Source organism: Rhinolophus hipposideros (assembly GCF_964194185.1).
Source record: "Rhinolophus hipposideros genome assembly, chromosome: 15".
NCBI lineage: Eukaryota > Metazoa > Chordata > Mammalia > Chiroptera > Rhinolophidae > Rhinolophus > Rhinolophus hipposideros.
In genome coordinates, this window is record NC_138061.1 from 39059510 (window position 1) to 39085263 (window position 25754).

General features: G+C 40.8%; 1 protein-coding gene across 1 annotated transcript; it reads left to right on the forward strand.

Annotated features, from left to right (window-relative positions):
- The first annotated feature begins 86 nt into the window (after nucleotides 1-86).
- Nucleotides 87-25373, forward strand: CISD1 (CDGSH iron sulfur domain 1). The gene is made up of 3 exons (XM_081073610.1): nucleotides 87-1266; nucleotides 8062-8267; nucleotides 24951-25373. Exons 1-3 carry the CDS (start codon nucleotides 1242-1244, stop codon nucleotides 25038-25040), a joined length of 321 nt encoding a protein of 106 aa, XP_080929736.1. The 5' UTR covers nucleotides 87-1241; the 3' UTR covers nucleotides 25041-25373.
- Nucleotides 25374-25754: the final 381 nt, after the last annotated feature.

Consider the following 25754-nt stretch of genomic DNA (forward strand, 5'->3'; position numbering starts at 1 on the left):
CGAGCTTCCGACTGCGCGACCCGCGGCCGCGGCCGCTACTGAGCATGCCCAGAGGCCGCCCGGCGGGACCCCCTCCCCCGCCCCGCCCCCGAAGTGGGGGCGAGGAGAGGCCGGGGAGAGCTGACCGCGACCTGGATGGGGCGAGCACACGCGTAGGCCTTTACCCCCCATCCCGGGCCAGCGTCACGAGACCACCTGTGCGGCTGCACCTTCGTTCATTCATTCGGGGCGCGTTTCAGCACTTCCTGGCGTCGGCTCGGAGGCGCCAGGGGCTCCCAGTTGTGACGGGCGGTCAGTCCTGTGTTAGGAGAGTCGGGAGGCCGCAGCAGTGCCGAGGGTGGATTGGGAGGCCACCCTTTAACTGCAGTCAGCCCCCTCCAGCTCCCATCCCACACGGAAGAGGTAGGAATAAAAACAGGCAGCTTCTTAGAAGACGCACCTTCCAAACACCTTTCAAGTTAATCCTAACCCCGCGCCGCAAATTGGTGCCCCTAAGTGGCTTATAAAAATGTTTTTTGGAACTCACCCTGATTTAAGAATGTAGGACACAATCTTTTTTTTTTTTTTTAAGTGAGCACCTTTTTTGAAGAAAAGAGCCAGTTTTTTTTCTCCCACTCGACCCTTAGTGCAGGCTTTACTATCCTCGACAGATGACTGACTGGGTCAAAGGCAGAAGAAACGGGGGGTACCCCGGGAGCAAGGAGAGGTTCTGGAACGGGACTCTACAGTTCATTATTGTGTCTGCCACTGGCATTTTATATGAAAGCTGAACCTAGCCTTGCAGGTGCCGAACTGAACAAGATATTTTTTAAGTAAGATTTTAGATACCTGATGATGGCAAGTGTCCTACGAACAACACCTGTCCACCGCCTTACGAGAACCACACACCTGGGAGAGACGTAAAATCAGGCCTGGATTCCCTGTTCCCGAGGCCCTGCCCCAGAACGCCAGGACCCCGCCCCTCAAGGTTGCGCAAACTCAGTTGCTACCTCCCTCGGTCTCTTCCTCCTCCCACCTCCTGCAGCTGTCAAAATCCGGACTGTAGACTTCCCTAAGTCCCGGGACGCCGCTCTGCGCATGCTCCGCGTCAGGGCGGATAATACACACGTGCTTGCGGACTGCCGCGGCGCCTGCGCCGTAAAAGCCTGGAGTCGGTGCACTTAGGTCGTTTTTCGCACCTTGTCCGCGCTAGCCCGTTCGTGTTCAGTGTCCTGTGCACACGCCTTGCAAGCGACGGCGCCATGAGTCTGACTTCCAACGTACGAGGTGAAGTGGGGCCTGGGAGCGGGTGAGACTCGGCCTGCGCGGCAGCTTGGTCAGCTCCTCGCTGGGCTGTTACCGCTGCTCTGCGCGCCCGTGGGTCTTGTAACCTTGAGCTGCAGAAGGGCAAGCTCTTGGCCGGCCTGCGGGCTGTCTAGGCCGGACAGGGAACGTGGTGTGGATTGGTGGTACCCCGGACAGAACTGGCGTGGGGGCCTTGCTGGCATCTACCCAGGCCTGGGTCACGTTTCCCCCGACTAGCCAAACCTTAAAACCTAATGATCCCGCCGCTAGCTTTTCTTGTTCTCCCTTGAGACGCTTCTGTGTTTTTTAAGTCACAGGGCTTGGAAAAGTGGAAAGGAAAAAATAACAGAAAGACCTGTTCCACCTTCTTCCGTGTAAATCACCGTGCCGTAGGAAAGTGGATTTCCTGCGACCCTGAAGAGATGCATGACTAATCACCTCTTAGTGTTGCACTTTTTTTTTTTTTTTTTTTTTAAGGGAAGAAACCCAATCCGAGAGCTTCAGTTTTTCCAGGTTTTTATTAAGCGTCTGGCATCTGGCGCTGGGTGGCTGTAGTCCAGGAGAGAAGATTGAAAAACCGAGCTCTTGGAGCCTTCGGTGTTTTCAGCCTTGCTTCCCGTGCTAGTACCATAGCGTTTTTGGAAACGTTACTTCACAGAAGATCCGATTAAAATGAAGAGACTTTCTAGAAGTCAGTTAATGTGGAGCTTCACATAATAACAATTCTTAGTGGTGATATAATTATTAATAAAATCCTGTGCACCGGCTATGTAATAGATGTGATCTTTGCCCAGTAGAAAACACCACACCTTAATGTTTGGTTACCTGTAACAGTAGTTAAGTAAAGGTAAAGAAACTGTCCAGAAATGAATTTAAAATAGCCCCCATTGATTCATTTAGTAAATACTAAACATCTAGGGTGCCATATTCTGTAGAAGGTCCCTACTAACGTGAGCCCTAATTTTGTAATAGATTCTATAAATTGGAGAATTCCACTTCTGTTGCCAAAAGTTACCTGACAGAGTGAGGGTGATAACGCATGACATTTTAAAGTTACTAATGAGATACATAGGAGGTGATTATTTGCAAAAATTATTGCAAAGGATAGGATACTCTTTGAGGCTCCTTTAAATAAGGCACCTCGGTGCACTTAAAATAGGGAGTGATCTTTGTGTTTTTGTTTTCAGAAAAACCAAACCTATATTTTCTCAGGAATAAGACTGTTGGGTAAATAAAATATTCATGTGACTTGAGCCACTGGTAATTTTATAGGAAGGCAGTTTGCACTTGTGTGATATGGGTGGAAAACTTCCACAATGTGTCTTTAAAATGTGGAGTCTTGTGTAAATGGGCAATAAACTCTAGGTAGCATACTATTGAAATGTGAAATAGGTGAACCCTAGGACTTTTTAATGCTTCCTGCAGGCTAATCTTTCTTGCAATCAAGACAGATTTGTTTTGTTTTGTTTTTTAAATCTAACCATAGGGGAATCCAAAGGTGACTTTCCTATTAGTTTGCCATTTTCTGAGGGGTAAGAGATTGCTTGGTGAAGATTATCATTAACCTAAACTTGAAGAACTCAACTTTGTTATGAGAAGTAGCAACTTTTTATTTCATCTAAAAGTTTGTTGTGAGGACCAAAGCCTTTGTAAATCTTTTCTACCAGCACCATCTTTCTCAAATATAGTGGTATGGCAAGGTAGGGACAGAGAATGTCTTGGGAATTCACGTAATTTGTAATGTTTAGATCTCAAATTGTTCTACTGTCAATTTTTGAACCAAACCTATTAGTTTCTAGAGATTGAAAATCAATTTGATTTGGGGGGAAGATGGCTATCTCTCAGTTAAATAGTTAATAATTATAAAGGGCTTAGAATGGTATTTGACAATGGTGAGCACAATGTAAGTATGTGTTCGATTAAAAAAATAAAAAGTGTATGTATGCATGCAGAATTCTTGCTTATATTCAGAAGAAAAATGATAGATGGGTTATAAAAAATATATTTTATATATTAAATAGATATAAAATATATATAAAATATAGTAAATAAAGTTAATGTGGATCAGGTCAGGACATCAATCTGGAGAAGCAGTGAGGACGAGTGATTGGAATTGAAATCCAAAGATCCCAGTCAGTGACATGGCTCTTGATACCCGTTTGGTCTATGATACCAAACTCTTTCTTCCTTATTGAGATATAATTGACATATATATACCAAATTTATTTATTTGATACCAAATATTTTATTATAATTCATTATAGTTTCGAACATTAAGTGGCTTTTACTACTATGGAGTTCACAGTCTCTAATGACTCCTCATACCCAATAGAAGACCTTCAGGAAGTTTACTAAACATTTTGCTCCTTGATACCCCCAAAACTCATTGAATCTGCTCTCATCCTTAATCCCTTTCCTTCTGTTTGCAAAGAAGAGATTAATTGAGACCATTCTCCACGGCCTGCAGATGTCATTTTCTCCTGCTTCCTTACTTTCTTGCCTCATTAATGACACCTGTTGCTCTCAGTCCTCTAACTCACCAGGGTTTTCTTTTTAGATATCCAAAGTCACTCATAATTCACCCTCATCTTTAAAAAACAAAAGCCAACTTAACCACATATTTAAAACAGCCTCTTAACGTGCTATCTCCTCAAATCACTTTTTTTTCATATTTGGCTTTACCCTTAGGTTACAAAATAGGTTTTCATTTATACCTTGCACTTTATTGTCCGTTGCAAACTCTGAACACTGCAATAACCAAAACGAAATTTCATGAGTTCTTATTTTCTGACTTTTGTATCCTTGTCTGTTTTATTGAAACTAAGTTATAATTTTCCAATTCCTTTAACCTCAACATATGAAACTACTGTTTGGGTTCAGTAAGTGCACTGAGTCATTTAAAGTAACTGTTTAAGGGTTTGGTTTTCTTGAGAAGGAATGTGCAGATTGAACAGAATAAAGGAGATAGCTCCAATGTGTTATAAACAAAAATAAATAATGGAGGGGAATTGGGGGATATAGATGAAACAAGATTGGTGGTGAGTTGATACTTCTTGTTGCTGGGTAAATGGGAGTTCATTATAGTATTTCCTGTGTATGTCTGAAATGTTTCGTAATAAAGTTTTATTTTTAATCTCAGAAACTATTTAAATTCCACACTTTGAGGCCAAAGATAAGGCATTTGGTATAAGAGCAACATGATGGTAGGATGGACAGATGAATCTGCAAATTCAAGCTAGTAATCCATTATTTCTTTTTACTCAATTTTATATTGAACATCACCTGTATGCCAGGCCGTGAGAAAAAGCATTAGCAGGCACAGCCTGCCAATCTGGGGGAGACCTAAGGGATTTAAACACAGCTCCCCTCTACCTCTCCTGAGATGAAAGGAACATTCTGATTCTGTGGCAGTTGACACTGGGCAGGAAAGGACAGTTTGGGACAGAAAAGGGGCTAAAGGAAAAGAAGCAGGGTAAGATTTCTGTGTAAATTAAAGCAAACTAATCCCCACACTAGAGAAAAGCAGAGGAATGGAATATAAACAAGGGTGCAAGATATGGGAACAAGTTCGCGTTTCGCTGTATCTGAATAATACTAAGGTTTAAAAACCAAAGTTATACAGTAGTAGGCCATGGGAAGAGTAAGAAAGGGAGGGATTATTTAGGAATGTATTTTCTCTGTTTTGTTCTTTATATTGGCTTATTGTTGATATTTGTGTAGATATAAAGCGTTGTTAAACAAGGTTGGATAAGGTGGGGTTTGATCTAGCTGTAGGAATACTGTAACTGGAGAGAAGGCTATAGAAAAGGGGAGTGAGCGTAAACCAGAAGAGGCAGAAATAATGATCAGGATTTTCTGGACCCCAGCTTAAAGTGTCTAAAAGGTATCAACTGAAATAGCTTTTAAAACTGGGTCTTGGTAAAGTCCCTTGTTGCCTCGGATATTGTCTATTCTTAATAGGCATATACACTACCAAGGGCTAAATGTTACTTGGATTTTATTGTTTTTGTTTACTATTTCAGGCTTTCAATTCTTGTTTTTTCCATTTGTTGACTTTTGAATCCATCATCTTGTCTATCTTCATATAGTTTCCTTTTCTTTCTTTTCCCTAGAGCTGTCGATACTATCCACAGCTTTTTTGCCAAGCTGCTGTTAGTGAAATGATAACAGCAACATTTTTCTTAGTCTGGGAACTTTTACATTTGTAAAACTTTTACATTAGAGAATGAGATTAGAGAATTCAAGATTAGGAAGATGTTAAAGCAAGAAATGGAAATTCTTAAGATCTTCTCTAGGTCTGTGTTTCTAAAAAACTCACTAGAGCAAATACAAAGCCATTTTCTAAGCCCACGTGTGTGTATGTGACCTTTATGTAGGGTCATAAGTGACCCTTGTTAGGCAGTAGAGTTACAGAGTGCGCGTTTTGATTCCCCGTGGGGAAGCCACTCTTGGGTGATATCTAGAGTCAGTTCCCATTTCTTTCATTGGCTGTTGCCTCTTTTCTGTGTCAGTTATTCTATCATTTCTTGCATCGTCAAAAAATCCAGGGGAGGTAAATGTTTACCAAAAAAAAGTCTCCATATGGATTCATATGAGAACAGAGAATAGAAGAATGTTTTAATGGCTAAGAGAGATTCTTTTGGCCTATTATGAGTTTCAGGTAGAAATTACAACTGGATTCTCATTATATCTTGAGGCAAATTAATACTGGGCAATTGGAGTTTTTCTTTGGATCGCAGGCTTTTTTGTAATATGTAGGCATATTAAAACAAATCTGTTAGAGACGGATTCATAATTCACCTAAAAATTAAGGTGTAACTAAGATCAACAACATTTAGGGAATTGTATTCTTTTAGTCGTTTGGGATAGTCCCCCTTTATAGTTTATTCTAAAGATAACATTCAGCAAACATATTTGAACATACACTATACAAAGCAATATTTTAGCCCGTTTTTGTGATAGGTGCATTAACTATTCAGAGTGGTTTTCCATTAGCGAAGAAATGGATTGCTGTAGCTCCTAACGGAGAATGTTTTTTCAAGGGAGTTCCATGGTAAATAATGCATCAAGAAAGATCAGGAATCAAGCTAGAAATCAGAGCAAAGTTTCAGCCCGGCTTGGAATTGCCACAGGGTAATAATCATGAAGCAGCACTAAAAGTCAAGATGAATCTACACAAAATGTGCAGTTCAAAAGCATCCTTCAAGAGGCCAAACGTTTGAAGCTGTCAAATGACTTGCTACCTTTTCTCAGTGGAGCAGCACCTGGGAAGAGCGTAATGTTAATGTTTATTTTAGGGGATTCTAGTAAGAAGGAATGGAAATATTGTGGGAAGGAAAACAAACTAAATTACTTTGTAGAGAAACATCCTGTGGTTGAAAATAGAATCCAAGGAACAAGCTAATTAGAAACATTTGATAAAAACTAAATTATTAAATAAGCTAGGACAAGATAAAAGGAGCTAAGTGTGAGCATGGTTGTTCCTTTCCCTTAGAGTTTTGTAAGAATGAGCTCCAATTTTATGTACTATTAGGTAGGTGATTAATCATATTAGTACAATCAGAAATTTGACTCACTGGTGCAAATAAGCCTGACAGGTAATTATTCATTATATGTTTTTATTTGGCGTTGGAATGTGTTTTTTGTACTTATCTCTCTAGGGCTTTATTTGATAGTCTGGGAACTTATTTCAAACACTGTGAAGATCTGACTCAGGAAGTACTGGGAAGCAGTCCAGTGTGTTTATCCTGACCCCTGTTCACCTTCTTCCTGCAGTCCACTCCATGCTGGGAATAGACAACTCTCCTCTGAGGCTGAGGCTAACCAGACTATGCAGAACTATCTTCTCTCCAACATTCTCTGGAACTGGGGTAGTTGTTAAGTGCTTGAGTTTCTAAGGGCTCCTTGAAAAGAATAGATGGCTTGTTAATCAAGCAAATAATGAGTAGAAAAATGTCATTACATTTAAAATGAAGTTTGTAGGGAATTCAAATAATCATCCACTGATGGATAATGGAAATGTAGAATTTATTACATGAGAATATCACTGTAATTATATTCATCTTATTTTCTGTGAAATATGAAATTAGTACATTCTGATTTTCATTTTAATAAGAAAGCGCTTTGAAATTAAAAACAAAAACAAAAACGAAAAAAAACTTTTGTGTGACTTTGAAGCCCAGAATCCTGCTGGATATATTCCTTTGAATGTTTAATATTACAGGTGGTTTTGTTTTATTTGTCCTTTTTTGTTTTTTCTTTGGACACAAATTCTGTTTCTGCTTATGCATTTTAAAACCACTGAAGGACCTACTATTTAAATGAACTATGATGAGTCATTTTGTTAACATAATCACCTCCTGATTTGGGCAGTGTGGGGTCTTGTTTGTAATCTGAATTTTTTAATGTATCATTTTTTAAAGAAATAGATACCTGCAGGCTCACCTTATTATAAATCTTTTTATGAACACTTTAAAAAATTATGAACCGTTTTTTTCTTCTCCATCTATAAAATAATTCCTAAGTTTCCAGTCTTGTATCTCAATTTAGCTATCATTAGTCACTAGAAAATACACAATTGCCTAAGTAAGGGCTGGGGAAAATCTTAACAAAAGGACTATTGCACTAGTGTATTCTAATCATTCTGTTAACATTAAATGTCTTTGCCTGTTGGGATGCTTAATACTCTAAACACTGGATCTCCTCATCCAGTCATGTTAGATTATTAGCGTATATTTTGGTTTTGATCATTATTCCTGTTTTCCTTCCCTGCTGTAGTTGAATGGATTGCAGCAGTTACCGTTGCCGCTGGGACAGCCGCAATTGGTTATCTAGCTTACAAAAGATTTTATGCGAAAGATCATCGCAACAAATCTATGGTGAACCCTCACATCCAGAAAGACAACCCCAAGGTCGTACATGCTTTTGACATGGAGGATTTGGGAGATAAAGCTGTGTACTGCCGTTGCTGGAGGTCCAAAAAGGTGAGGAAAACAAGCCATCTATTGAAATACCATCTTTAAAGTAACATTGCTGCTTAACCTATCAAACTTGTTATCACCAGATATTTTTTAAGATATCACTTTTTCTTTCTTTTTTTTTTTTTTTAATGTGTCCTGTTCTCCGTTTTCCCTGTGCTCTTCAGGAAGGTATTTACAAAAATGTATAACCACTGTGCAGTAAAATGAAATCATACTCTCATTAAGTTCATGTGACTGACTGTAACCATATTCTTCACCAAACAAGAGAGAAAAATCCCTGTATTTGCTCTTAGGATTTCCTCCCCAAGTGGATTTTAGCCTCCACTAGCCCAGGAAAGGGAGTATACAGCCTAAACACATAGAGAAACAGAAGAAGTAAATTCTTTTCTTGAGCTTTCAAGCTCCTGGATTTGGGACAAGTTTTAGAAATTTCAAGAGAAAGTTTTTTGGATAATTAGCCTTGAAAAGTTCTTATCTGGCAAACATATCGACCCTATTTCCTATGTTTTAAGCTGCTGTTCCTATGGTTAAGTATCTAACATAGTATCTAACAAGAAAAGGGTGTTTACTTTGTTTGAGTTTTCCCAGAGGGTAAACTCTGGGAAAAGGGGGATTTTTTCCTTTTTAATTTTCTTTTATGAGAATTGCATTTCATCAGGTTCCATTTGGAAATGTCATCTGTGATACCTGCAGCTGTTTTTTAGTGATGACAGCTAGCGATCTAAAGATGGTGAAGTGCCCTCCTAAGGTCATCTCAAAAAGCTTCACGCATTGAATGACTTCAGAATTTTGGTGTATTTTAAGAAATATGGTGAAAATACTGTATGTACTGCCCCTATTAGCATTTAAATAAAATGGATTTCACTAAAGATGACACTATAAGACCTAAGAAAACAGTCAATAAAAATGGTGTATCTGTTTCTAAACGCACATTATGTCAGGGACCTCTTCCTGTGGCAGACAGTCCTCACAAATCATATATCGAAAATAAAGAAGAAGTCACAATGTAGATACTGGAAAGCATGTTGTACTAACCCCCTTCTCCCAGTACATTGATGATGTATAACCCAGCAATATCATGCTTACATTATGTCATTGTATCTGAGAAATGCTTGAAGAACATATGGAATATGAGCCAAAAATTAATAGTGCCATTGCAAGTTGTACCTTAAGAAGAATACTGTTCATTTGGAATGTGGGATTGTTCATAAGTACTAGAGGGGTTGCTGGAAAATAATTCTCATTAATATTCTATCGACTAAGCCTGGTTTGTTTATAAAAATTATGCCTATAATAGGTTTCCTTCTCTTGGTGCTCACCAAAATATAGAAAGTAATAGCTTTAGAAATGAGGGAATTTCTAAGTCAGAGTTGTAATAGTTCTTTAGTCAGTGATTTTAAATAGTTCATTGAGTGTTTACTATATATACATGCATGAGAAAAGTTAAATAGTAAAACAGCAGGTATCATAGATGTCTATAGTAGATGCCATACAAGTGCTTTAAATAAAAGAAAGCTTACACTGTGGGCTAGAATTTCCTGGGAAGACATAGTGATATACATGGGAGTTAAATTTTGCTGGAAAGATTGGTGGCATTTGAAAGAACCAGCAAATATTGGGGACTCTTTCTTAAAATCTGTTGGAAAGGATTCATATGAGCAGAGATGGGCTCAATGAAGAATCTAGTCTGGTTGTTGCACCCCCGGCCCCTAGGAATAAGTCCAAAATGAGGCGATTCTTGAGTATACCAGTGTAAGGCATTTGTTCCTCCAGACATGGGGGAGCTCCTTGTCAGGGATCTCAGGCATAAAGTTTTGATATTTACACCAGGGTGCTAGCTGTGGGAATGGAGAACAATGAATGAATGGATACATGAAACATTTTGAGGGAAGGATTAGTCAAATGCAAGGATCCATTTGTGTGGAAGATTGGGCGGGGGAACTAAAGCTCACTGAAATATCTAAACCTGTAGGATTACCATGAACAGAAATAAGGAATTCAGGCTGAAAAGTTAATTTCCTAGGACAGTGATGATGAGGAGTTCAATTTCAAAGTGAATTAAAGGTGACATTTAAATGGAAATGTACAGCAGACAATCTGAAATGTGGTGGTAAAGCTGAGAGGACAGGGTTAGAGATAGAGATCAGCAAAACGATGAGTCAAGCACAGGAATGCAAACAACAGATCCTTGATACAGATAAAAATCAAGGGCTAAGTATGAACTCTTAGAGAATTTTCTGCATTTTGGAAAGAGGAATAAGAGCCAAAAAAGGAGATGAAATGGGTCAGAGTTAGAAGAAAATTAAGAGTATCATGGCTTCACAGTGGAAAGGGGGAAAGTTTCAAAGATTTGGTTGTAAACATCAGTTTGTGCAGAGTCATTTAGGTGAATAGACTATTATAGTAAGATTTAGGGATTAAACAGTTAGTCAATTGACCTTTTGGTGTTATTTCAACAGAATAGTTAGAATAGGAGCTGTGTCCAAATAGGTTAAAGTGTGAATTACTAATAAATGAAGTCTGAGATTCTGAGTTTATGGCAAAATTTTGGTGAATGTGACAGTGAATGGAAAGAAAAAGAAAGAAGGTAACAGCTTTAGTGAACTCTAAAGCATAGCTTTGAGGTCAAGAAAAGGGTGTTTACTTTGTTTGAGTTTTCCCAGAGGGTAAAGGTCAATAAAGTAAATACATACTTTCATGGTCTAAGATCTCAAGTATTTCAGAAAGAATCACAAATGGACAGAAGCTGGTAATTTAAATGTTTATTAGATTTTATAGTTCAACAAAACATTCCAGGATTCTTGCATCATACAATTTAGAGTCTCCAGATGGTTGAACTAGGGATTGCCATTTCCCATAAGGACAGGAAGGTCCAACCATTCATTTCATTTTCAATTTTCTCAATGTCTTTTTTTATTGGTTTATCTTTGCTGCCATTAGTGATCCTCTTTGCATGTAGGATTTGTCAGTTCTGAATTTTCACTGAATCTTGGGTACTTTTTATTCCCTCATGAATCAAGTTAAGAGTTTACTATGAATATTCAAGTTAATGGATGTTCTTATTATTCAGGCATGTTGGAAGCTCCCCACATTCTGGGGTCCCTAAGGTTACCACATAGGTGCCCAGGTCACACACTTACGTATCAGTGCACAGGAGACTCGTAATTAATACCTTTGATTAGATAACTGTATTGAGTTTACATTCAGTAATTTTTTTCCTTACTCAAACCAGTTGTGTTTACAATGAAACTTAAATGCCTCTTTTACCTATTTCAAAAAAAAAAAAAAAAGCTATATGCAACGTAAACTTTAGTTTCATCCTAATTCATTCTTAAGGTACTGATATAGGTATCCTGGTGTATTTCCTGGATCGTGATCTCCCAGTCGCCGAGGAATGGAAACGCGGATCTGAGGCAAATTTAAGCAGCACACAGTTTTATTGTAAAACGCAAGAGAAAAGCTCTCCGGAGAGAGGGGGGAGGGAATCCGAAAATGGAATGCCCCGTAGGCTAAGCTGCACCGGGGACTATATGTCCTTGAGTCTGCAATCTTTAAGTTGTTTAGCAGAAACTGATTGCCACCCGCCACCGCCACCACCACCCCCCCACCCCCCCACCCCCTCACCCCCCTACCTGGACTAGTGCCTTGGCTGACTCTGCAGTTTGATATGGTAGCCCCTCCTGCCCAGTTCCCTTCTCCACATTTTTCTGTGAGTTACTTTGAAACTGTTTTCTTTGGCCTTGATGTCCTCCACTGCGGTCCCGTCCCTGACTGCCTATGACTTTCTTATCTCAATGCCCTCTGATGACATAACCCTATCTGCTGTTAGGGGGAGGGGCAAAGACCACTTTGGCTGCTTCCTGCTGAGAAGGGGCGAAGTATGGGCCAGCAGTGGGCTAGTCGGTCAGAGGGCAGTCTGGCGGTCTGCGGTAGATGGGTGGGTTTTGGTGGTCTATGTGCGGCTCCACGTTGAGTACCGTTTGTAGCTTTATGGTTTCTAGGTGAGAAGAGATAAACCAAATGAGCAGATTGAGGATGCAGGGTCCAAATGACAGCAGAAAGAGGAGGTCTAGTAGAGGGGCCAGGAGGGGCCATAGCCATCGTAAGAGTTGAGCTCTCGGGGATGCTCACCAGTCTGAGAATTTTCAATGGAAGTTATGAGTTCATTTGCAGTGTCTGAGTGGGTGACCACGGACCCAGTATGATTTATGTGTTCTTTAAGGGAACATGTGTTCCTCCCACATAGAAAGTTAATAAGTCTAGGGCCCGTCTTTTCTGAAGAGCCACCCCTGCTAGTGAATCTACCTGTTGGGTAGGCTTCTGTATTCCAGTAGTGATTTCTTTTAGAGCTTTTGCTAGTTGGACTGATAGATAGATGGAGGTTCCTCCTAAGGAAGTAACGGATACTCCTAAAATCCTGGTTAGAAGCGGGATTACTAGAACCAGTGTTACTGCGACCCTCCGTACTCTGGGGTACAGTTATTTCAAAACATGTGGCATATAGCTGGTGCCAGGAGCATAGTCTGCCATGGGAGCTAGGAAAGGAAGGCTACAGCAACCCATCCTACCAGGGGGTAGTGTGATGTAGGCTCTGGTGCCCCAGAAGAAAAAGAGACCTTCCTCAGGTATTAGATTAAGATTAAACCCATATGTATAAAGGGTTTGGGGTTTGGCTGGACCGGAGGATGTTCCACTCAGTTTTTGCCAAATTAAAGTTAAATCTGTGTTGAGTCTATCAGAGACTGTGGATGCTAAAGCACTTGAGGGGTAAGTTTTTAGGGAGAACCAGTGAGTGGAGAGGAGCAGTCCTGAGGCCAAGGTGAGCTGAGATGTGTTGCAGACTACATGAACAGGATAGGTTTGTGGTGTCTGTAAAGGATGCCCTTCTTGGGAATGGGGGGGTAGTGCGGTCCTAAGGAATGTGATATTTGGTGGGATTTTTATATGCCTGCAGGGTGTTATATTTTGAGGAATTCCAATGTTCTTTCCCAGAACCGGTGGTGACCTTAAAAGTGAATTTACATTGGGGAGGAGAGAAGTTCCCCAAGGAATAATTCTGGGCATACAGCTTGGGTAGCATTTTCAAAGCAAAGTGGAAAGGTGGTAGAAGTATTAAGGCTTAGCCTATCTAGCCAGGCGAGAGTCTGGGCTTCATTGGACCAGGGACTCTGTCATCTCTTGCTCTCCATGCCTTCCTTCTAGGTGGTCAGAAACAGTCCCTCAATGGCCTTGTTGGGGAACGGGCTAGTGTAAAAAATGGAGGGGCATGATAATATACTTAGCTCGTAGCCATGTGAAAATAGGGGCACGAATGACGGTCCCCAGGGATTCCCTTCCACACATCCAGCAATCGGTTAGATTAAAGGTGGTTGCCATCAGCTGGACCCATTCTAAGATTCCCTCTGCCTGGAGGGCGTAGGTGGCAGCTCGAAGGAGAACAAGGGAGAACGAGTCCCATGGTCATCCCTGACTTCAGGAAGGTTTCGTAGGGCCAATAGAGTGAGTCCTAAGAATACAATATAAATTAGTCCTAAACTCAAGCCTGCTCATGAGAGAACGTGGCAGGGAAGGGGTGTTAGGTCTAGGGCACGTGGATGAGGGTGACAGTGAGAAAGGAAAAAGGCAAGTATTAGGAGAATGTGACCCCCCACTATTGTCTCTCTGGGGGTTAAGTCCCACCATCCAGGCACTTATCTGAACAGCACAGGATTAATTTCAGATCTCCCTGGGAATAGCTGGAGTATTCAGGGCTGGGATCTTCGGGTGTCCAGGGCTTGACCCGAGAGCGGTGGATCCAGGAATCGAATTCTGGTACCTTAATTACTGTGGGAGTAGAGAGGATTACCACGTAGGGCCCTTTCCAGACCAGGTCTAGACTAGGAGACAAAGAGGGAAGGGTTTTAATAAGAACTTCATTCCCTGGAGAAAGCAGAGGGCTCCCTTTTTCTATGGGTTGTGATCCCGATATCTGTTGGATGGCCTGTTGGAATTGGGCTAGAGAGGTAACGTGCTGGGTCAATTCTGTGGTTTCACGATCTACTAATGGGTCATTTGTTAGGAAGGGCCTGCCATAGAGCATCTTAAAAGGGCTTAGGCCCTGTTTGTTAGGGGTGTTTTGAATACCAAAGAGAGCTGTAGGGAGCAAGGTGGTCCAGCTTTGGCTTCTTGAGATAGCTTTCAAAGATGTCTTTTAATAATATCATTGGTCTTTCTTACCTGGTCAGAGAACTGGGTCTCCACGCACAGTGGAAATGGTAGTTTATTCCCAAGGCTTTAGAGACTCCTTCAGTGACTGAGGATTTGAAAGAGGGTCTATTGTCGCTTTGGAAAGACCTGGGGAGATCAAAGCTGGGTACGCTTTCTGTGATTAGAGCTTTAACTACCTCTATAGCTTTTTCAGTCCTGCAGGGTAAGGCCTCAACCCAATGTGTGAAGGTGTCTACCATATTAGGAGATATTTGTATCCTTTTGCTTTGGGCATGTGGGTGAAATCTAATTGCCAGTCCTCCCCTGGATATTCACCCTCCCATGGGTGTTTGAGGATGCGTTAAGGGGTTGTTTCTATGGCAGATCTCACAAGAGGTAAGGAAGGTTTTTATAGTTTTGCGAATGTCTTTGTCTGTGAATAACTGTTGAGCCATCTGTAGGGTTTCTGTCCCGCCCTAAATGGAAGCCTGGTGTAGGGTCTTGAGGACCTTCCACTGATTCGCTGCAGGGAGGTGCAGTCGGCCATCTTCACTTTGTAGCCATCCTATAGGCGTATAAGTGTAGCCCATCTCCTTTGTCCACTGTTGTTCTTCCTGCGTGTGTGGGGGCCTGCTATGTGTTGCCAACCCATCCCAGACTAGGGGAGCTATTGTGGGAGCTACTTTAGCGGCGTTTTTGGCTGCCTGATCTGCTAGACCATTACCTTCAGAAACCTCGTTTCCCTTTTGGTGTCTCTTGCAATGTATGACCCCTATTTTTTGGGGGGGAGGGAGGTGTACTAATTGGAGTAACTGGTTGATCTCCTGATGATATATGATGGGAGACCCAGTGGCTGTTAAGAAATTTCTTTCTTTCCATATGGTTCCATGGGGATGTAAAACTAAGAAGGCATATTTTGAGTCAGTAAATATGTTAGCCCTTTTGTCTTTGCTCAGTTCCAAGGCTTGGATGAGGGCAGTAAGTTCAGCTAGTTGAGCGCTAGTCCCAGGGGGCAGGGGCCTTTCCTTCTATGGTCACATGCAAAGTGACTACGGCGGCCCCATTTTCTATAAAAGAGCTCCCATCAGTGAAGAGCATCCACTCTGGGCTTCCTAGGGGCACATCTTGCAAGTCCCACCTGGCCGCATAGCTCTGTGCTAACACCTATTGAGAGTCATGTGTCAGTCCCGTGTCATCCTCAGGGAGGAAAGTGGCAGGGTTTAAGGTAGAGCACGTCCTGATCTGTGTTCTTGGGCCTTCTAGCAGCAGAGCCTGGTATTTTAGGAGATGAGCATCTGTGAGCCAGTGGCTGTTTTCAGTGTTTAGTAATCCATGAATGTGGTATGGGGTGTGTACTGTGAGGTCTTGTTCCAGGGTGAGTTTGAGGGCCTCTGGTATTGGAGGGCAGTTGCTGCAAACATCCGGAGGCAGGAAGGCCGGCCACCCACGAGCTACTAAGTCACGAGCTACTAAGTCCAGCTCCTTGCTTAAATACCCTATCAGTTGTTGGGTAGGCCCTTTTTGTTGGGTCAAGACCCCCAGTGCCATTCCTTTCCTCTGTGTGATATGTAAGTTGTAGGGCCACCTGGTTGGAAGGCTCAAAGCTGGGGCAGTTAGTAAAGCCTGTTTCAGGAGGTTGAAAGCCTGCTTTCCCTCGGGATTCCCAAGCACCAGGTCTTGGCTCCTTGTGCGTCTTTGATTATTTGGTACAGAGGTCTGGCTATCTCTCCATAGCTAGGAATACATAGACGGCAATATCCTGTAATGCCAAGAAAACCCGTAGGTTGCCTGAGAGTCATGGGGAGGGGAATACGTGAAAATGGGTTAAACCCTTTCTGGCTCTAGGGCTCTCTGTCCCTCCAAAAGCGTTAAGCCTAAATATTTGACTGTGGTCTGGCACATCTGGACTTTGGCTTTAGAAATTTTGTAACCCCTTATAGCCAGGAAATTTAAGAGGGCAGTTGTTCCTTGACTTATAAGGCTCTCAGAGGGAGCGCACAACAAGAGATTATCTGTTCTACATATTGTAACAGGGTGCACTGGTCAGAGGAGAATTCGGACAGGTCCTTCGAGAGGGCCTGTTCAGATAAATGTGGGTTGTTCCTAAACCCCTGGGGAAAGACCGTCCCAGTGAGCTGCGAAGTCTGGCTTTTGGGGTCCTCAAAGGCAAAAAGGCATTGTGAATCAGGATCTAAGGATATGTAGAAGAAGGCATCTTTCAAGTCTAAGGCAGTAAACCATTTGGTTTCTTTAGGTATTTATACTAAACGTGTGTAAGGGTTTGGAACTATAGGGTGTATGGCCCGGAGGTCCTGCATCAATCGTCAGTCTCCACTGGCTTTTCGGAACCTCAGTATGGGGGTGTTGTAATGACCGTTACATGTCCTGAGTAGCCCTGTTTTCTTAAGGTTGTTGATAATTGGGATTAATCCTTGTTGTGTCTCGAGTTTTAAAGGATCCTGCCTTCGACAAGGGAATATATAGGGACCCTTGAGATGGATACAGATTGGGGTAGCAGTTAGGGCGTGGCCAGCTATTCCAGGCGCATCCCAAACCTCAGGGCCAATGTCGGCTTCTATTCCTGGGAGACAGCTGGAGATTTGTCCAGGGGTCTGGAGGACTGTGGTCCCTACTTTTGTCATGAGATCTCTTCCCAGCAGTGGAGTAGGACTTTCCGGCATGACCAAGAAGGAAAGAGAAAACACCCCACAAACACCCTAGGGGTTGTGAGAAATATTTGGTGACTGGCTTTCCTGTTACCCCACAGATGGTAACACGGCAATTTGAGAGTGTCCCTGGGTTGGAGAGGAGGATGGAGAGAGTGGGTCCTGTATGTACAGGGAGGAAGTTAACAGGCTTCCCCTCTATTTCTAGGAGTACCCGGGGCTCAGGGGTCCCTATGGGGAACTGGGATATGGGAGCCATTATTAAGAGCCCAGGACCCCTTTAGTCTAGTGTAGGGCCTGGCTGGATGCGGCTGGCCCCCAGGGTTGAGGCCTCCGAGGACATTCCAGTTTCTAGTGGTCTCCTCCACAGAGGGGGCATGGTCAGGGTGGTCTCCTTGTTGCCCCCAGTCTCTGGGGACAGTCTGTGGGAGGTCACAGGATTAGTCATGCTCACCTGGGCTGCCTGGCCCAGACCCCACGCGAATGCTTGCTTACCCCTATGATAAGAGACCTGTAAAATGCAAGGCCGATGATGGGCCGTCTTAGGGTGGATGGATGGAGACCCCGGCTCTGGGCATCCTAGAAATTGATGGCCAGGCGATGTAGATGCAACTCCATTTGAAGAGAACAGAGATGAGGGTATAAATGGCTCAGACCTGGAGGGAGGGGACATCTCTGAGGGAGAGGGGCTCTAAGGAGTCCCAGTCCTGATAGGGGCTAAGAAAAAGGTTGCGAAAATCCCAAAAGGCCTCAAAGAAGAGGATTCCTTAACATAGAGGGAATCAAGTATATGGGAGGTAACTTTGGTGACTCTGCCGGAGGGGTGGCAAAAACAGAGGTAAGAGAAAGATGGCGAGATATTCGGGCCCCCATGGATGGAGGCCCAAGTGAATATGGGCCGCCAAGCAAGAGCTACTAAAGCAGCAAGAGTGGGCCAGGGAGCAGAAACAACAGAGATGCCGGGTGGGAACCTCAGGGCAACACCAGGCTGAGGGCCTGGAGGAGATCTCAGTGGGTCTCGAGGAGGAATTCCACCTCCACGAGGTGTTTGAAGAAAAAAGGTCCCGGGTGACTAAGAAAGTGTGGCAGAGGCGAAGGTCCATTTTCTTAACTTAGATTTCACGGGGGATAATGTGTCAGGTGGGTGAGGAGGTCTAACGGGGAAAGGGCCCAGACCAACGTCTTACAAAACGTCAATGATAGGAGAGGCTGAAAAGAGAGCGACAGTACGGGAGGGGGCGGTCCAAGGCACCCATTCGGGCTGTCGGACCCGCGTGGGACCGCGGAGACCTTTAGGATCCACCGTAGTGTCGCTAAGGCCAGGGTCCTGCAGTTGTCATCCTAGGTCCGTTCCGCCGGTCGCACGCCGAGGACATTCCCCTCCGTGCAGAGAAAGAGAAGCCTAGCGGCAGGCGGCCAGCATTCCCCGTGCAAACCCGGGATCAGCTGCCTTGGATCGTGGAAGACCTGTTCTCCGAGTCTTAGAGGTTGGCAGCCGCGCTAGTCGCCTTTAAATCGCCGACGGAGGCCCAATTTTCGTGTGATAGGAGAAAAGGACAAAAATGGTGAAGGCCCGTGCGTGGGCAAGTAGAAAGGCAAGGATAATACTTACCTCTGCTTATCTCCCGGGGGAGCCAAGTGATATAGGTAGCAGTCGCCCAAGAATGGAAACGCGCATCTGAGGCAAATTTAAGCAGCGCAGTTTTATTGTAAAACACAAGAGAAAAGCCCGGGGGGGGGGGGGGGGGGGGGACGGAATCCGAAAGTTGAATGCCCCCCCCCCCAGGCTAAGCTGCACCGGGGACTATATGTCCTTGAGTCTGCAATCTTTAAGTTGTTTACCAGAAGCTGATGGCCTCCCCCCTGCCCCTCCCCGCCCCCCCCCACCTGGGCTGGTGCCTTGGCTGACTCTGCAGTTTGATGTGGTAGCCCCTCCCAACCAGTTCCCTTCTCCACATCTTCCTGTCAGCTACTTTGAAACTGTTTCTTTGACCTTGATGTCCTCCACCGAGGTCCTGTTCCTGACTGCCTATGACTTTCTCATCTCAGTACAGTCTCTAGTTTGTTGTGTGCACTTAACGAGCAGTTTTATCAGACCTAATGAATCAGATCTCTTAGTGAGGTGCAGAAATTACATTTTTAACACATCTCATTCCTACTGCCTTCCTCCCAGCATTGGTAAGTCCTCTGCTGTTTCAGAAACTTGCCTGTTACATAATACCGAAGGTGCCAAAAAATTGTACACAAGTGGACACTTTGGTCAACATTGCTCAGGCAGTAGTTTGCCATAATCAGAAGTGTCTGGACGCTGATGGTAACCACTTTGAGTACCTCTGGTAGTTGCAGAAATCAAATGTGACTTGTATTCATCTTTTGTTCTTGGTATATATTATTGCAAGTTTAATACAGTTTTTCTTTCTTAAAATATGTATACATTTTTGGCACCCTCTGTATTTCAAAGTATCCACACGTGAAGTGAGAAGGAAAAGAGCCAATAGAGAGGAAATGATTAAAGCGACTACAGGGAAAAGTACTATTTGAGACAGTGGTGTCTTGAAAGAGGGTGGAAGGAAATGAGGCTAAGAGCACAGATGTGAAACAGCCTTAAAAGGAAGAGAGTCGTACTTTGGAAACAAAAAGATGAGGGAACATTGCTGTAAGACGGAAGACTATGCCAGTCTTCCTAGATTCCCACCCCACCGGACTCCCACTCACGTGACGTGTTACATCATTTGCTGAGTTGCGTGGTAGCCATCTGGGAGGCAGGAGAGAATTTGAACAAGGATTCCAGAAGAATGCAGACTAAGAAATAAACAATAGAGGAAAGCCATGCCGGTTAACATCAGGAGCTCAGCTAAAACTGAAATGAAATGCAACTGGACATACTATATAGAATCATTTTCTTTCATTTACAACTTCAGAAATTGAGTCCTTTTTTTTGTTAATGGTGTGCTTGTGTGTGTGTGTGTGTGTGTGTGTGTGTGTGTGTTATAGAAAGTCTCCATCCTGTTAATGGTTTGGAAGTGGGTTGCACCAAGTCCATTTTTTCAGGGAAACAATACTCTGCATGTTGATCAATCCATCCACATAAGGACAGTTGTAAAATCTTAATTTCTGCTTGTATGTTTTCCTATTGTATCTGCTATCTTCTTACATTTACTAAAGTTAAGTACGTAAGAATGGTATAAAATGCCATATCCCCTCAGGAAGTCTCAGAGATCTCATTGCTTTTTTCTTTCTCAACCAATGTGTCTCAGAGCTGTTTATGGTAATGAGCCAGAATGGCCCCAGGCAACTTCCTTGGGAAATACAATCCAAACTCTCATTAAAAATACAAAGTTTGGAGAAGGAAGATAAAAAATGTTTTTCAGTTGTTATAGATAGAAGATATTAAGTCAATAAGGAGCTTGTATTTATTTCTCCCTTGAATACAAAAACATCATAACTTGAGATATGGGGCCATTAAAAAGAAACAGACCTTGTGTTTTTTATGAAGACCCTGACAATGTTGCTAGTTTTCCAAGTGGAACAAGGATCCTGGTGATTTTTTTCCCTCCTAAACATTTATTCCCATCTTTTCTCCATAATCCTTTCTTCCCTAGTTTTAAAAATATTTGAGATTCATAGTTTTTTAATTGGGTTAACAAACGTAATAGGATAGTTTTTGCACATACAGGAAATTCAGCCAATTTAATTCACATACTTTTCTCCAGGATGTGTTGATAAACAAAGACTGGCCTCTTAGAACAAATTTTATACTCAACTCTAAACTAAACTTTTTTTCATCAATTATTTCATTGTTTTAGTTTTTTTTTTTAAAAAAAAAAAAAACACAATTACTTTTTTTAAAAAAATTTTATTGGGGAAGGGGAACAGGACTTTATTGGGGAACAGTGTGTACTTCCAGGCCTTTTTTCCAAGTCAAGTTGTTATCCTTTCAGTCTTAGTTGTGGAGGGCACAGCTCAGCTCCAGGTCCAGTTGCTGTTGCTAGTTGCAGGGGGTGCAGCCCACCATCCCTTGCGGGACTCCAGGAGTCAAACCGGCAACCTTGTGATTGAGAGCCCACTGGCCCATGTGAGAATCGAACCGGCAGCCTTCAGAGTTAGGAGCACTGAGCTCCAACCGCCTGAGCCACTGGGCCAGACCCAGTGTTTGTTTTAGGTTTAAGTATCAGTACTACATGACCTGAATTAAACATGCCCCTTGTTTTCTAATTTCAGCTTGTGACTTGACAAATTTAACAAATTTAAATTTTTTAAAATGAAAGAGGGTTAATAACATTTTTATGTTTTCATTACATTATTTAACACAAAAACTATACTAACTACAAAGGGTACCAAAAAAATGTATACACATTTTAAGAAAGGAAAAAACTATATTAAAGTTGTAATAATATGTACCGATAACAAAAGATGACTACAAGTTACATTTGACCTCTTCAATTACAAGAGGTGCTCAAAGGGGTTACCATCAGCGTAATTTTAATTTAGTTTTTTCCTTTCTTAAACTGTATACATTTTTTTGGCACCCTCTGTAGATTATGTTAGAAAGCATGTATCTTTCACTTATTTTCTTTCTCCTGCATATAAAGATTAAAAATAAATAAGACACTTTCTGGAAAACATTGTTATGTAATTTACTATTTGAATTTTAATGCCAAGTAATTACCATTCATTCATTTATACTGTGTTAAGAATCGTGAAGTAATTTCAATAAATATATTCCATTGACATGTACAAAGCATTTCTAAGAAATTTTTTTTTTTTTTTTTAAAGATTTTATTGGGGAAGGGGAACAGGACTTTATTGGGGAACAGTGTGTACTTCCAGGACTTTTTTTCGAAGTCAAGTTGTTGTCCTTTCAATCTTAGTTGTGGAGGGTGCCGTTCAGCTTCAAGTTGTTGTCCTTTCAGTCTTAGTTGTGGAGGGCACAGCTCAGCTCCAGGTCCAGTTGCCATTGCTAGTTGCAGCCGGCAGAGCCCACCATCCCTTGGGATGGAGTCGAACCGCAACCTTGTGGTTGAGAGCCCACTGGCCCATGTGGGAATCGAACCGGCAGCCTTCGGAGTTAGGAGCACGGAGCTCTAACCGCCTGAGCCACCGGGCCGTCCCCTCTAAGAAATTTTTAATCTTATCTTGAAATAACTCATTTTGGATTTTGGTTGAAATATTTAGTCGTTTCATAACTTAAAGTGAGAAATCCCTAATTCATAAATATAATGAGAATACTTAATCTTCACATGAAGTTTGGGGTATGATTCTGATTTAAGTCAATAATTCCTATGGTTAAGTAATAATAGAAAGTATTATTAAAAGATCTCTGTGTCTCTGAACAAATGATTTTTAATATCTAGTTTACATTTTAAAGGCATAAAAGTTTATATACTTTGAAAGCATGAAAGTCTGTTAGCAAATAGCCAGGATCTACTGCTCACCACTTTTTAAAGAAATATTTATTTTTTACTTGTTTACTTTTAAGAACATGATGAAACATGTAAATTTCAGTTTTTAGGCAGAACCGGATTATAAAAAGTATATGCTCATTTTTGATGTATGGCTTTCTTAATCTTTTATAAGATTTTCTTTGTTTATTTTTGTATAGATTTCTCTCCTGTTCTTCATTCTGTATATAGAGGAAAAGAAGAAAGTGGTAGCTTTCTAGTATTTTTAACATGAGATTTAAAAAGAAATAAAAGTTAAACATGCTACATCAGTGAGTTATAGTTGAGGCTTTGTAATTTACAGAGATTTCGTTTTCCAGAAGTATTTTTTATAACCTGTGTGCATAAAACTTTACAGTTTTGTGTGGGCTATTTATAAAAATGGAGTCTTTTACAATGTAAACTTTTATTCTCACTGTAAAATCATCTGTTTGTTTATTAAACATATGTCACTTTGAAATGCTGTACTTTGCTGTAGAATACGTTTTAGTTTGATTATTTTATGCCAAAAAAAGAAAAAAAATCCCTGAAAGCTTTGGTTCATATTTTTGCTGCAAGGATTTATTTTTAATATGAATAAACTGAACATCACATCTTACTGACCTAAAAAAGAAGAAATATGTAAGCTTTATATACATTGCATTTGTATTGCCATTTATCTCAAGATAGAATTTATACTCAGAAATATAAGATAAGCTGATGCCTTCAGTTTTTCTGTAATTTTTAACTAATTTACTGCCTCTTAGAATACATACAGTTAGTAAAATTAAAATTGAATTTCTCAAACATTAACCTAATATTATTTTATTTAGTCTTAGAATAGACACTTCTGATATCAAATTTAAGATTATATACTATTATCGACTAGTTCCAAGTATCTGAATTATACACTTCACTGTGAAGTAATAGTGATTTTACTGTTAAGGCCAAGACTCTTGTTCCTTTACTCTTCTAAATAGGCTCCTCAAATGCAACAGTGTACCTTATACTAAACATGAAACTAAATTCTAGAGTGTGGGTACATTCCAGATATCAAAAATAAAACAAAGATGCTAGCTATCATCATTTGACATGAAATAGAAATAAAAGCTGTAAATATAGAAGGAAACAAAAATAATATACTGATAATTTGAAATTCTAAGTGTAAAATCCTGAGGAGACACCTAAAACATTGTTGAATTCTTATTTTTATCATTTAACAGTAGGAAGGATATACTTGCAAAAACCAATGATGTAGATGGAGGGACGGGGTCGGGTATGAAAGTATACCTAATTATAATAACCGTATAATATACAACACAGAAATAATCTTGTCAGAATGTTTTTGAGACCTGAGGTTGAAAACTATAAGAGAAATAAAATGGGACTTGGCAAAAAAATTCTCATGTTTATCTGAAAGCATAAATAGGTAAAGTTTAATAAAGTTACATAAAAAATAAATAGTAAAGATTTAATAAAGAAGAATAATATGGAGGAAAACTATCCCAATTTTAGGCATATTTTAAACAGTTATTATCTCAGTGGCATAGGCTGATGAATATGATAACATACTTGTAGAACTTACAAAGAGGTATTTTTATATGTAGAATTTATTTTGATAAAATTATGAAGAAAGGTGTAACAATTTAAAAAGCAACAGCCTTTGATAATATTGAAGTAACAAGATCTAGAACAGCATTTTTCAAAGTGTGCTCTATAGAACACCATGATAATGGATATTAATGTTAAAGGTCCAAAGTCAGCTTGGAAGGTTTAGGGTTAAAATAATGTTTTTTATACTAGGACCTTTTTAAAATAATAATGTATGTTGTGACTCAAAACAGCTATGTATGTTTTTTAAACACAGAATGAAACCGTATCAGAATATATTGCTGCACTTCTTTGGAGAACACTCTGGGAATCACTGTTAAAATTTTAGTTTTGTCCCTTTACCCACACTGGACACCAAAATGTCAGTTATATCTAAAATGTGAAATCATGAAGAGGAATGGAAATCTACTACATTTCTTGGAATAAGTCTCCATGAAAGATGTTAAGAAGGGAAATGTTGGCCTACTTATATGAAAGTGGAAAAATTAAGGGTATGAAAAAAGAAGCAAAATAAAAAGGTTTGGGGGAAAAATTGCTACAAAGATGATCAACAGAGGGATAATGTACAAATTGATTTTAAACATGAGCTTACAAATAAATAGACAATGGACTTAGTACTTCACTAGAAAGGAAATGTAACTAGTACATAAACACGGTAAAGGTTTTCAACATCCATAATCAAATGTCACAAATGGAAATGCAATTTTATATTAAGAATTATATATGTGAATTGAACTTCACCTGCACTCTGCTAAACGTAATACTGATTTTGCCATTGGACATTTCACATTCTCTTTTCCTAGTTCCCGTTCTGTGATGGAGCTCACACAAAACACAATGAAGAAACTGGAGACAACGTGGGACCTCTGATCATTAAGAAAAAAGAAACTTAAATGGACAGTTTTAATGCTGCACACCAACTTGTCATGATGTTACCTGGTTGTTTAATTAGAATGACTACCACTTCTATCTAATTCACCTTCTCTGGGTTCTAGATGTGATATATTGCAAACTGCAGCTTTTGTATTTATGGCATTTGCCAAAGTTGAACCATCGTGGGGCACATTTGTTTAAACAAAAGAGAAAAAAAAAGGAAACGTGAAACCAACTTCATGGCCTATGGGTTATTTTGGTCTTGTAAGGATCCATTTCTTTACATTCGATATAATTACATTTGAATATAGTTGTATGTTGAAGTTAATGTATTAAATTATTCTTAAAATCACGTATATGCAGATTGTACTTGTAACTTTCAAGAAAACTTATCAACTTTTATTGCTTAGTTAACCTAGAAAGAGAATTGGGTGTGATTAAGCTACATTAATCTCTTAATACAATCTAGGAAAATCTTATGACCTTGATTTTCTTCTTGACAGTGGTAATGACAATGAGAAAATATGGCTTCTGTGTTTTCTCAGTTTTCAATCAGCACGAATTTTGAATGTTATTCTGCCTATTTATAAGTGGGCCAGGGCAATAAGAAAGGGGCCGGTAACTTCTTTGCATTGTATCTTCGTAGATATTTAATTGATCCGTTAAAGTAACCAATAGTGGAAATTTAAATCACAGTGATAAATAGATTTAAAGGGTTATGAAGGATGTCTTAA

Coding starts and splice junctions, on each gene's coding strand:
- CISD1 (XM_081073610.1), top strand. CDS start 1,242: ATGAGTCTGACTTCCAACGTACGAG. Junction 1,267..8,061: donor TCTGACTTCCAACGTACGAG/GTGAAGTGGGGC, acceptor TCCCTGCTGTAG/TTGAATGGATTGCAGCAGTT. Junction 8,268..24,950: donor GTTGCTGGAGGTCCAAAAAG/GTGAGGAAAACA, acceptor CTCTTTTCCTAG/TTCCCGTTCTGTGATGGAGC.